At 38.7% G+C, this 14,618-nt stretch overlaps 1 protein-coding gene across 1 annotated transcript in view; it reads right to left on the reverse strand.

Moving 5' to 3' along the window:
* Positions 1 to 14,618, reverse strand: part of LOC308074829 (gamma-aminobutyric acid receptor subunit rho-2-like) — a gene marked incomplete at its 3' end in the record, with an annotated part of 125,203 nt that overhangs the window by 40,024 nt on the left and 70,561 nt on the right. The window contains exons 5-7 of the mRNA XM_080414328.1: positions 12,627 to 12,709; positions 7,886 to 8,026; positions 72 to 224 (exon numbers count right to left, since the gene is read on the reverse strand). Coding sequence (XP_080270454.1) covers positions 72 to 224; positions 7,886 to 8,026; positions 12,627 to 12,709 — 377 coding nt within the window. The remainder of the gene's footprint in view (positions 1 to 71; positions 225 to 7,885; positions 8,027 to 12,626; positions 12,710 to 14,618) is intronic.

Below are 14,618 nucleotides of genomic sequence, written 5' to 3' on the forward strand. Positions count from 1 at the left end.
TGGCTATTAAAAAATAGCAGATATACAAGCTCACAGAGTGCGTCACTGACATTTGGGCCATGTATGCTTACCCAGGGAGACTCTGGCCGGGACGGCCCTGCGGTCGATCCAGAAGGAGACCCAGGACAGCATGACCATGAGCGTGGCGGGGAAGTACGTCTGGAGCAGGAAGAAGAAGATGTGGCGACGCAGCGTGAAGTTGATGTACAGACGGTTGTACCAGCCTGGAAAAAACAACACAAAAAACAAGCACTCTGATTGATGTGTTACTTGAGTAAAAGTAAGCAACAACACAATGTAGAATATCGTCACTGTTGGGGCAAAAACCTCTTATCTCCATAATCTAAATGTTTTCTTATTTTTTTTCACCCAGTGCCAATTGCCTATGTAATCCTGACCTGGGCGCTACTCTCCCTCTGCCAGCCTAGGGAGAGCCCAGAACTGAGCTCATGTATGGGCTCAATTCAGTGCCAATATTATGTTGTACTTGTAAAAAGATTTTGTATTTGTAAACAAATTTTGTATTTGTAAAAAAAATATTTGTATTCGTAAAAATAATTTGTACTCGTAAAAAAAAGATTTGTATTCGTAAATAAAATATTTGTATTCGTAAACAAAATATTTGTATTCGTAAAAATAATTTGTACTCGTAAAAAAAATATTTGTATTCGTAAATAAAAGATTTGTATTCGTAAAAAAAAGATTTGTATTCGTAAAAAAAAGTTTTGTATTTGTAAGCAAAATATTTTTATTCGTAAGATAAAAATGTGTCCATAAAAAAAAATATTTTAAACTTTTTTGCTATATATATTTTTTTGTGTGTTTGTAACATGTGTTAAACATGTTGTAATTGTATAATTATATTTACAATGAACATTGTGACCAGAAAAAAACGCTCGAAGATCTGTTTGCTCTCTCTCAGATCTGTTTGCTCTCCGGGTATGAGCCAATCACGTGAGGCCTTTTCCACTACCCAATCATAAAGCTCCATAGGTCTCCATGGCAACATGGCAAACGGGGTTGCAATGTTGCAACCCCAAGAGTTTTAGCTGCAACATAATTCAATTGCTCAGGAAATAAACAACGGATTACAATAATATAACATTCCCTATAATCAGTAACATGTAGGTGATACCTATGTCTATCAAATATGGTTTTATTGAAAGGCAATCAAAGGCTAGATCGAGTTTAGAAAGCAAACAGGTAATGTCAGGGCGCCTCAGTGCGGCTGCAGAGTTTGATTGAGTGTGAGACTAGGACACCCCTTATCCCACATGCCATATGTCAAAATGACCGGCTTCACCGGGAATCGTGCGCGTGTATTTTGCTAAGAGATAGGTTACATAGTTTAATTGATATTAATGTATTAGTGCATTAAATCTATCCTGACGCAAATGGGCGTGGCCTATACGGGGAGTTGTGTCATGATTTTTATTTTACGACCTACGGTTCAAAAGTTAAAGGCCAAAACGTAAAGGGGGCTTTTATAGCGCCACCATGAGGCCGACTGGTGTACTTTTGTTTTTGGATAATTTCGGACTAAATTATGAACCTCCCCTCCAAGCCTTGTAACTCTAGCCCTTACAGTTTCTGAGAAAAAAATACTTGAAATCGAGTTTTTTCATTTTCCCATTAAAGTGGATGGGGAAATTGAATGCACTAATAAATCAATTAAACTATGTAACCAATCTCTTAGCAAAATACACGCGCACGATTCCCGGTGAAGCCGGTCATTTTGACATATGGCATGTGGGATAATGAGTGTCCTAGTCTAACACTCAATCAAACTCTGCAGCCGCACTGAGGCGCCCTGACATTACCTGTTTGCTTTCTAAACTCGATCTAGCCTTTGATTACCTTTCAATAAAACCATATTTGATAGACATAGGTATCACCTACATGTTAGTGATTATAGGGAATGTTATATTATTGTAATCCGTTGTTTATTTCCTGAGCAATGGAATTATGTTGCAGCTAAAACTCTTGGGGTTGCAACATGGCAACCCCGTTTTCCATGTTGCCATGGAGACCTATGGAGCTTTATGATTGGGTAGTGGAAAAGGCCTCACGTGATTGGCTCATACCCGGAAGTGCAGAGTGCCAAAAATACAGATCTGAGAGAGAGCAAACAGATCTGAGAGAGAGCAAACAGATCTTCGAGCGAGCAAACTGTTGTTTTTTTCTGGTCACAATGTTCAATGTAAATATAATTCTACAATTACAACATGTTTAACACATGTTACAAACACACAAAAAAATATATATAGAAAAAAAGTTTAAAATATTTTTTTTTATGGACACATTTTTATCTTACGAATAAAAATATTTTGCTTACAAATACAAAACCTTTTTTTACGAATACAAATATTTTTTTTACGAATACAAATCTTTTATTTACGAATACAAATATTTTTTTTACGAGTACAAATTATTTTTACGAATACAAATATTTTTTTTATGAATACAAATATTTTATTTACGAATACAAAATTTGTTTACAAATACAAAATCTTTTTACAAGTACAACATAATATTGGCACTGAATTGAGCCCATACTCATGCCCCCTTCAATGCATGAGGAGTGAGCAAGCCACTTCTTATCACCTGACACAGGGGAGTTTCCCCGGTAGGACGTATAGCGCGTGGAAGGAACACGTTATTCCAACCAGTTCCTTTCCCCTCCATCAGGCGCCCCGGCTGAACAGGGGGAGGCAGTATAGAGACGAGGATTACTGCATGTTTTTTGTGAGGGTACCTACCCTAGGGGACACGGGGAGAACATGCAAACTCCACACAGAAAGGCCCTTTCGCCAACCTCACCTAGGGTATGGGCACTGATGACACGGAGGAGAGGACCCCAGCACCCACAGCGTCCCCGGCGGGAATCGAACCCATAATCTAACTTTGTGTGTTTTTTTGTTGTAAAACAACGCCCTACTTGATCATACTAACTACAGCATCACACAAAAGCATCAAAAGTAGCAGATCTACAAGCTTGAAATGCGCCGCGAAGCTTGCATTGCATTTTTTCCAAAAATAGACGATCTACAAGCCGAATAACCAAAGTATAACAACACAGCAGGGCTCAAGTGGTTAATGTATGTAATATTAAATTCATCTGCAAAGTAACTAGTAACTAAACATTTCAAATAATTCTAGGCGACTAAAAAGTACAATATTTGCTTCTGAGATTAGCTGTAGTGGAGTAGAAATATAAAGTATTGAACAATGTAACCTTCCACCACTAGGGGGGCGGGGAGGATAACTTTGGTTCCCTCTTTATTTATTAATTATGATTTCTAAGATATAACAGCTGGAGTTATGACAGTTGGCACAGCGCGATAGTTTGTGTTTTTCACAGAGCCAGCCGTTTTGTACACATTTTGTACCGCGTTTATACACAAGGACCAGATGCACTGTTTAGCGCTCGCATACCTCAAAATGCTAATTTTCACACCTGTCCACAGCAGGCTTCTAAAGAACACACAGAAATACTGTACATCCACAAAATACAAAATGTACAACTGTCTGCAGGGGGTATTAGTGTGAGAACATTGTTGTTCCTCTGTTAGCCGTGATTTAATACCTCTATTAAAAACAATAAATCGTCGCTCTTGGGTGGAAACCACGAATATCCAAAACTGTTACTTTTCAGGAAATTGTAAAAAAAAAATTACCTCTGTTCAAATGGATCCACTGTAGTTATTATTTAGTCACAAGCTCTCAGAATCAGAATCAAACTGCATCGTCAAGTAACATGGGTGAAATTCTTTATCGTGCAGGCCCATCAAAGCAGTTAAAAGATAAATAGAGAACAAGAGCATAGAAGTAGAATAAATAAGCTCTCGCTAATACTTTTCATTTGTTCAATATTATAAAACACACACACAAGTACAACTACTAACGTTCACTTTCAAACCTTTTCACAAAATAGCAAAAGCAGCAGATCTACAAGCTTGCAGCTTGTAGACAACTGCATCCGCCGCTGGATAGAGAGTTTTTAACCCATTCAGACCAGGAACGCATTTGTGTCATTTTAGATTTCTTTGGGCTATTCAAGAATAGCAGATCTACAAGCTCATAGCGCAGCACCGGAAGCCGCACTACGAGCTTGTAGATCTGCGATTTATTTTGAAAAAGCGTGAAAGTTGGGCAAATCTTTGAATATATATATTTTTCAAAGCGAACATTTTTAACTAAAATCTTTGCTTCTGGGGATTCTAAATCCTAACAGTAAAAAAAGAAAAGAAAAGAAAAAACATATGTTGCCATTATCAGTGGTTCTCACACTTTTTCATGTCAAGGACCACCCAAAATGATGTGTATTTGGTCGCGGACCCCTGTCTCAAAATATTGTGTTCCAGGGACCCCCCAGAAGCAAGATTTTTGTTAAAAGTGTATATATAGATATATATTCAAAGATTTGCACACATTTTCAAGACTTTCTTAAAAAAAATGGCAGATATACAAGCTCATAGCTATGAGCTTGTATATCTGCTATTTTTGAATAGCCAAAGAAATCTAAAAATAACACACACACACACAGATGCGTTCCCGGTCTTAATCGGCTAATACAAAAACATACATTCTCCAAGGAGAAACCAACCACCAGGGAAAGTCTTATGGAAGAATCGCAGTCTTCTGCAGCACACGCTGGAGTCCATTTTTAGACCAGCGCTGACAAATGTTAATGACTTCAAATCAGGCCTGTTCCCGTTTCCTTATGACCTTGATGAATTTTCATTTCTTCACAGTCAGGCTAACAGCAAGACCAAAAACTTGTAAAAAAAATACAAATTAATCCATTAAGACCGGGAACGCAGCTGTGTATTTTTTAGATTTGAGCTAAAAAGCATTGTTTTACAATTTGGCTGTACAAAAAATAGCAGATATACAAGCTCATAGCGCGGCACCGAGTGCCGCGCTACAAGCTTGTAGATCTGCTATTTTCGATTTTTTTTTTAAATGTCTGCAAATCTTTGAATATATTATATTCTTTTAAAGCGATTTTCTTTTACTCAAATCTTTGCTTCTGGGTGAGTCCCAGGAACAAAACATTTTGAGACGGGGGTCCGCGGCCAAATATATATCATTTTGGGGGGTCCTTGACATGAAAAAGTTGGAGCAGCACCACTGATAACGCAACATTACGTTTTTCAGAAAACTGTTAGGATTTAGAAGACATATTTTGTAGAATCGGCCTCAGGTGTTAATGGGTTAACTTAATGCTATAATCCTAATTAATTTCTAATTAACCACATGAGCCCTATACAGTATACGTCACTCTTCTGGGGCGAACATTCGGCTAAAAATAGCATTATCTACAAGCTCACAATGTGTGCACGTTGCACAGAACCGTGAGCTTGTAGATCAGCTACATACGGTTGAAGAGATTTGGTGTAGAGGGGAAAAGAGGAGGGGGGCCTAGTGTAGACCCCTGGGGGACTCCGGTCAACTAAGAATATAGGTTTTAACCCATTAAGACCTGAGGCCGATTCTACAAATGTCTTCTAAATCAGTAGTTCTCAAACTTTCAAGGTTTTTCAAAAATGTTCAAAAATAGCAGATATACAAGCTCACAGCGCGTCACTTTGTGCCGTGCTGTGAGCTTGTATATCTGCTATTTTTGAATAGCCAATGCAAAAATCTAAAATGACACATGCCCTCCCGGTTTTAATGGTTAAGTCAGGGGCGTCCAAAAACGTATTTGAAATGATGAAAATACCTGTGGACCAAAGTCACATGCAGCGCATTACAACAATTTCATTTAAAGGTAGGGTAAGTGATATTTTTTGTTACAAGAAGACGTACATAGCTCTATATTCTGAGAGTGCTCATTGCTATAGAGTGTTTGTTCAGTAACAGGAGTCTCCCTTTCTCTCCAGCTCTTTAGTAAACATAACATGCATTTTCAGGCATTTTCAAACAGTTTAATAATCCTTAAAAATTCTACTGAGAACTATAGCCCAGGTTAAAGGTAGGGTAAGTGATTTGCTTTGGTTAAAATAAGTGTTAAATAGCACTATATTCTGATAGTACTCATTGCTATAGAGTGTTTGTTCAGTAAAAGGAGTCTCCTTGTCTCTCCAGCTCTTTATTAAACAGAAAATGCATTTTCGTTTCAGTTTCAGTTTCATTTCCAATTTTATCCAACCAGGACAGAGAACTCAATCAGGATACAGATTAAGCAAGTGAAATTGGAAGTGATGACACTAAGAAATGAGCAGACAAAATTGGAACTGGAACACTATAAAAATGAAGCTTAAAAATGGGTACTTTCTCCTGATTGGCTGAGATTTTGACACCTACCGGAAAATGTATTTTCTGTTTATTAAAGAGCTGGAGAGACGGGGAGACATCTGTTACTGAAAAAACACTCTATAGCAATGATTACTATCAGAATATAGTGCTTTAACCTTTTAACAAAATACTCTTTGTTTTAACCAAAAAATATCACTTACCCTACCTTTAATTAATCAATAAAAAAATAATTAATCATAAACAAACTTCAACATATGAATGTCACACTGCTATACTATATCAGTGCTTCTCAAACTTTTTCATGTCAAGGACCCCCACATTGATATGTAATTGGCCGCGGACCCCCACCTGAAAATGTTTTGTGTCAGGGATCCCCAGAAGAGAAGGTTTGTTTTAAAACAAATCTCACAATTATTCGACATTTTCCAAAAAAATTATCCGAAAGCTGATCTACAAGCTCACAACGTATCGCGATGCAACACGTTGTGGGCTTGTAGATCGTCTATTTTCAAATTGCCTGTATGTATATGTAGTGGGTTAAAGCGGTTACATTGATTTGTATGCTGAGGACCCCCTGGAGCCCCCTCAAGGACCCCTGGGGGTCCCCGGACTCTACTTTGAGAACCACTGCTATATGGTGCCAACCCAAACCATTAGAAAGAGGTTGCACTTGATTTGGGTCGTCTTGCCCCCCCTGCTGGCAGGGGCTAAAATCGCCTCTTAGTTAAATATAGTAGTATGATATTGTGTCGTGCAGCGGTTTTCATGTCAAGGACCCCCACATTGTTATGTATTTGGCTGCGGACCGCCACCTGAAAAGATTTTTGTGCCAGGGACCCCCAGAAGATTTTTCTCTTTCAAAAATAGCAGATGTACAAGCTTTCGTGCAGAGAGCTTGCAAATCTGCTATTTTTGAATAGCCAACATATAAAGTGGTTAAAATGAATGTGATGTTATATTAACCCATTAAGACCTGAAGCCGATACTACAAATGTCTTCTAAATCCCAACAGTATTTTGAAAATACGTATGTTTCTATGTTTGTTCCAGGGACCCCCAGAAGCAAAGATTTGAGTTAAAAATGTTGGCTTTAAAATAATATATATCCAAAGATTTGCACACATTTTCACGATTTAAAAAAAAATGCAGATCTACAAGCTCGTAGCGCGGCACTCAGTGCCGCGCTATGAGCTTGTATATCTGCTATTTTTGAATAGGCAAAGTGTAATATAATGCTTTTTAGCTCAAATCAAAAAGTGACACAAAGTGACCCCCCCGAGGACCCCTGGGGGTCCCCGAACACCACTTTGAGAACTACTGGTATAGTGATGTGACTTTGTGCGTCCATATCCATGTATGCAGGGCAGGCACGTGCACACGCAGACATCAAAGGGGGCTTGAGCCCCTGCCCTCTCTCCGGACCAGTGGTTCTCAAACTTCCTCAGGTCAAGGACCCCCAAAATGATATGTATTTGGCCCGCGGAAGTAAAATACACATCTTGGAAATGTACTCGAGTAAGAGTAATAAGTATTAAAAAAATCCAATACTCAAGTACAGATCCTCAGAATCTGTACTTAGTACTCAAGTACATTTTACTCTGTTACTGTCCGCCACTGTGCTGTACCTGTGCTGCTGTAGAAGGCCAAGCGGGACGTGGTGTGGAACTTCTGGATGAGGAACTGGGACAGGGAGATGCGGTCGTCCGTGCTCAGCGACTCGTCGCCGCTTTTCCAGTAGAGCATCAGGTCCTCGTCGGTGTAGGCGTCTGGAAAGAGAGAGAGCACAATGTCATTTCCCTCCATCTCTTTTGTACATATAGTGTTTTGTATTTGTTGATGACATGTATTTTTGTGTTAATATTGTATGCTTTTGTGGCCGCTATACCCGCTATTCATTATGCCAACTCCAATATTTGCGCCTGGGGGTGTGGCCGTGGGCGTGTTGTTGCATTATCTCCAAAATTGCTATTTTGACCACCTGTTGATTTGGGCATTTTTATTAGGAAGACAACCCGGACTGGATCTTCAAATAGTAAAATCAACAGGAAGCTGACATTTTTATTAAAAAAGTACTGGGTTTGGTGATGTTCTATATTGTCTGAATCAGCTTTGTTTGCGTTCGTTTATGTGCTAAAAGTCAATGAGGAGCATTTTGAATTATCCATTTATAACCAATGGAGCAATTATTTTTGATTTCTTGTCCCCCTTTGGAGTTACATCATGGCAAGGTGACTACACAACCCGAAACACTCCCAAAGTGGTCTTGCCCTTTAACACACATTTTTGTTATTAATTATCAAAGATAAATATCAAACGTATCAGACAGTTTATAACGGAAATACATGTATTTACTTCAGTCCAGACCAGAAGCAGGGATGAAAAAAAAAAAAAAAACATATCCCCACTGGCCATGAAGATAAATGACCTGAGGGGAGGATATCAAAAGCAGAAGCATAGAGTAAAGTAGCAGATCTACAAGCTCTGTCGATCTGCTACTTTTGATTCTTTTGTGACGCTGTAGTATCATGATTAAGTAGGGCATTAATGGGGGCGCCCGATGGCCTAGCGGTCCAGGCGCATACCACATATATAGGCTCCAATGCGGCCTGACGGCGCGGCGTGGCTTCGAATTCCGATCCCGACAACCTTTACCGCGTGTCTGACTCCTGTCAAGGAGTTTGATAGGTACACGACTTCAAGGATCTGTATTATTCATCCAATAAAGTGTCACAGCCGCGAGCAGAGACTGAGGCCAACCCCGTTCTCTCCGAGGTTATTATCATTTTGCATTTTTCAAAAGTTTTAATTAGTTTTTAAAGTGGGTCTGCTAGTTGAGTTTATTTAGCTTTTTAGTGATGATTTCAGTTTGTTAGCCTATTTGAAAGCTCAGATAAATGACGCAAAACAGAAGATCTACAAGTCCCATCACGACGCGCTGTGAGCTTGTAGATTGGCTATTTCTGATTATTTTTGACGATTTTTGACAAACTGGGCTTAAAACGGGCACAGGTAAACATATTGAAAGATCCAACCAAAATATTATGTTTATGTATGAAATGTTGACAAAGAATAAAACTAAGGACATGTTCTCTATGATTTTAGTTAGTTTCAGTCAGTTTTGTAAAAATAAAATGTTTTAATTTAGATTCTAGTTTTTGTTATTTTGTTCGTTTCTGTCAACTATAGTAACCTTTACCCCCAGTACAGCTATAGAGATGTTACTTATTTCATATTTATTTTTTACAGTTACACCAACATTCAACTTGCTCTGTACATTCCCTGCACACAGTGATGGAAACTAAGTAACTAAGTACACTAACTCGAGTATCGTACTTAGTTATTTTAGTTTTTTTTTTTTTACTTGAGTATTTCCATTTTTGGATATTTGATATTTATATTTGTACTCCACTACCTCTCAGAGGTAGTGGAGTAACTAAAGTTTTAGTTACTAGTTACTTTGCAGATTTAGATTATTATTATTACAAAACATACACCAATCTACAAGCTTGTGACGTGACGCATACAGTAGCTTGCAGATCGGCTGTTTTCGATAAAACACTTGACACATTTGGAAAGATTTGAGTACTTTTACTTTTGTACATTAAACGTTTGATGTCAAAACTTTTGTAGTCACTTTTACTCGAGGGCAAAAATTGGAATACAGGACTTTTACTTGTAAAAGAGCATTTCTACACTGTGGTGTTGGTGATTCTAAAAGACTTCCTCCACCACTAACCGCACACTCTTTCTGTTCACATCGTCTCTGTCGGGTGGAAACCTCATATGTCCAAAACTGTTACTTTTCAGAATTCAAATTCAAAAGCATCAAAAGTAGCAGATCTACAAGCATGCTTTTGTGTGACGCTGTAGTATGATCAAGAAGGGCGCTAATTTACGAAAAAAGACTAAAAGTTAAAACCTGGAGATAGGAGGTTTCTACCCGACAGTGACATATATAATATCCTCATTATCAGAACCTGCCTGCCGTTTGCCACTCAAACCCCATATACCTCCTTGTATGTCAAACAGCTAAAAAACTGCTGATCTAGCAGAGGTAGCGGATGTGCTATTTTTGCCAAATGGTCGTCTATTTTTTCCGTATGTTTTGCCTATTATTATGACAAGCCCAGAACAGGAAAGCTAGGGTTTACGTGGTTAAATAAGACGTCCGCGCCGCTGGGAATAAAACCGTTTCAGTATGTTAATGGAGAAGATTCACTGTTTTCTCCCATAAAGCAAAGAAAACAGATAAGAATAGTTTGTCACACTAAAACTATGACGCACAATGTGCGTCGACCACCTTTTTTCACTGACAAAAACTCAATAAAAACGAAATAAAAACAAAGCTATGATGACTAAAACTATGACTAAATAAATAGAAAATTTCGTCAACAAATAAACACTAGACAAAAATGGTAGGGATGGACTAGTGGAGAAGAGTTCCAGCAGAACTAAGACAAGTCATTTGTCTTAGTAATGATATTTATGATATTTAGTCTATTAAAACTAGACTAAAACTGAAACATTTCAGATGACTAAAATATGACAAAAACTAAATGGAATGTTATTCAAAAGACTGTCTAAAACTAAATTTGCTTTTCCAAATTTTCCCCAAAATTATTCTAGACGTTTCAAAAATAGCAGATCTACAAGCTCACAATGCGTCAGGTTTTCGATCTGCGATTCATTGAGTAGCCGAAGTATGAAATAGGGTTAAAGTGGATAAACTGATTTCCATGCGATATTAATTAATCTTTTCTGGGGACCCCCCTGGAACCCCCCGATGGACCCCACTTTGAGGACAGGAAACACACAGTAGGAAAGGCGATTGTGACAGAGTTCGAAATGACTTGAGCCCCCTTTCAACTGCCCCTAGCGACCTAACGGTAAGGCAGACGGAAATTGCAGTGGATGTATTGGATGCAGCTCAAAGTGAACTTTAATCAGGTATCTAGTTTGTCGCCGGCCGACCTTCCTAGCCCGTGTTATTAAAGAAAAACGGGCGACAATGGCCAAAACTCAATCGGAAATCGGCGCTCGAAAACCGGCGAAAGTGGCCGTTTTCAAGACGTTTTGGCCATTATCTCTGGAACGGAAGGTCCAATCTGCTCAGTTCAAAGCTTTTTGAGTGCGTGACTTTGAGGACATTGAGCATGCAATGATACCTTTTCGGATTGTTCGGGTTTTTGGGCCTAAAAGTATGGTAATAAAATCCAATAGGTGCCCTTTTGAAATTCCAGCCCCTGCCTCTCCAAATCCCTCTGCACGTCCCTGGTGCCTAGGGCACAAAAAGTTCGAAAAGCACTGCCTCAGGCCATGGAAAGCCAACATCAATTTTTTAATTGATTAGCGTTGGCCTTACATAACACATCTGGCCAAAGTGTGTCATTTATTTCGGACTTTAAATGAGATCGTCTGAGAACAACACCGATCCGTACCCTGGTGTACAGTAACTAAGTGCATTTAATCAAGTACTGTACTTAAGTACAGTTGTGAGGTATTTTCTACTTTACTGGAGTATTCCCAATTGTCAGTACTTTCACTTCTACTCCACTACATCTCAGAGGCAAATATTGTACTTTTATTCCACCATAATTATTTGAAAACTTTAGTTACTAGTTACTTTGCAGATATAAATTATGATATTATAAAACATACATTAAAGGGGAAATCCACCCATTTTCAATATTTAACTATGTCATTAATATAGCATAAAGGAGTTGTGTGGAAATAAGAAAAAAAAAAAAAAAAAATTAACATTGCAAAAAAATGTAACATTGCAAAAAAATTAACATTGCAAATTACACTGTGATGACTCATCATGGTGTAATTTGCAATGTTAATTTTTTTGCAATGTTACATTTTTTTGCAATGTTAATTTTTTTTAAATTTTTTTCTTATTTCCACACAACTCCTTTATGCTATATTAATGACATAGTTAAATATTGAAAATGGGTGGATTTCCCCTTTAACTCCTTTAGCCCTATTGTATACATAGGCTATTTGAAAATAGCCGATCTACAAGTTCAAAACGCGTTGCGATGCGACGCGTAGTGAGTGAGCTTGTAGATCTGCTATTTTCAAACATTTTAGTACTTTTACTTTTGTTACTTTAAGTATATTTTAATGCCAATACTTGAATTCCGGACTTGTAACAGAGTATTTCTTATATCGCAGTATTGATACTTTTAAGTAAAACATTTGAGTACTTTTCCCACCACTGGCCCCTGCCTAATTTAACCCATTAAGACCTGAGGCCCATTCTACAAATGCCTTCTAAACCAGAGGTTCTCACACTTTCAAGATCTTTCAAAAAGGTTAAAAAATGGCAGCGCTGTACTGTATGCGAGTGGTTCTGGTACTCACAGCTCTCCAGCTCCAGGGAGCAGGTCTGGGAGTCCAGAGGAAAGCGGCTGAAGTCCATGTTGCACGCTGACGTCACAGTCACCCTGTCCAACATCAAAGAGAAAACCACAAAGACAAATGTGTGATTATATATATATATTTTTTGCTATTGTCACCTTGCTAAACTAATGGCCTAAGTCAGGGGTCTTCAACGTTTTTAGGCCAAGGACCCCCTAGCTGAGAGAGAGATGAAGCAGGGACCCCCCTCTATATTGTATAAAATTGTGTTTCAGATAAACGTTTGTTGCTCTTTTTTCCCTCTACACCTATAACTCTTTGCCAAAAATAGCCGATCTACAAGCTCACAACGCCTCACAGCGTGAGGCGCTGTGAGGCGTTGTGAGCTTGTAAACTAATGGCCTAAGTAATGTTTTTAAGTTAAAAAAATAAAATAAAATAAAAACTGAAACAAAACTATGATGTTTCTTAATCATTTCACCCAAAACGTTTATAACAAATTATGACTATTAACATGAAAATAATACATAATTAACACATCCCATGTTAATTAAAGCATGAAGCATTGAATTCATAGAGATTCTTTTGTTTTGGTCACATTCCTGAGCCAATAATTTGATGACCGGTGGTCTCTCCGGTAGGTAGAAGAGCATCTACACGAGTGTACACTAATGATGATGATTGTCTTGTCTAGTCTTGTCTTCAAGAACTCATTTGGACAGTCTGCCTTCTCAGTAAAAGGGGCAACACTCTGGAACTCTCTGCACCACTGATCTAAAACTAGAGCCGAAGTGATGCTTTAACCCATTAACCCAGTGATGTCAAAGTGCACGGCCCGCAGGCGTTTAGCGGCCCGTGGAAAGGTCTGTGGCGGCCCGCGAAATACTTTTAAAAATAGTAAATTGATACTACGTCTAACAGACATAGAGTCGCAGTTTGCATTGCCTTGCGTCCAGGCGGCTGTGAGGACGCTCCCCCCTCCCCCTCGCTGCAGCGAGCATTAGGGCCATTAGTGGTCTCAGCTGTGAGAACAAAAGACCTTGATTGATGGAATGTTAAGGAGTCAACTTGCGCTGCTCTTTTAAGGCATGTGTTCCTCACGCAGGAATAACATGGAGAGGCAACGATTTTAGCAGCTCAAAAGTTAGATTATTTTCCCTTACCAAGCGTTTCCCCCTTCAAATAAGAGCATGGTAAAAGTTTTGTAATCCACTCAGTTGTTCACATAGAGACAAAACTTAATTCACAGTGCAATCTCTCTCCTGGCCCCTCCCCCCCCCCCCCCCACACACACACACACACACACACACACACACACACACACACACACACACACACACACACACACACACACACACACACACACACACACACACACACACAAGATGACAGCATTGCTAGGAATGGGGGGGGATCTGGCTATGAATCTGGACACATAGCCTACCTGCAATATCAGAACTGCACTCACAGATGACATATCAGACATGTAAATTAATGATGTTATGAAAATAACTTCTCAGAAACTGGTCCCTGACAAGCAGCGGAAGCAGCAAGTGACATTTTCATGCTGGCAACCCATGTAAATGTGACTATTTTTGAAAAATAATAATAAAAAATGATGTTTTTAAAACTTTTTAAAAAGTAAAGATTTTTTGACACATTTGTTTTTAATGTCAATAAGTAAAGTACCTATTCTTCTTCATAATATACATTTTTAAAAGTGATATACTGTAGTTAGTAGCAGTGACTGAAACAACAGACTGAAAAACAATGCTGTATAACTGAATGTGTGTGAGTGCGCATGCGCGGCCGCAACTGGTTGCGGCCTACATCAAGTCACCATTTGACCAATGTGGCCCGGACCCCAAAATGAGTCCGACACCCCTGCATTAACCCATTAAGACCTGAAGCCGATTCTACAAATGTCTTCTAAATCCCAACACTATTCTGAAAAAAACTTATGTTTCTATATCAGTGCTGCTCAAACTTTTCAAT

The sequence above is a fragment of the Gymnoscopelus braueri genome (genome assembly GCF_963280865.1).
Source record: "Gymnoscopelus braueri genome assembly, chromosome: 19".
NCBI lineage: Eukaryota > Metazoa > Chordata > Actinopteri > Myctophiformes > Myctophidae > Gymnoscopelus > Gymnoscopelus braueri.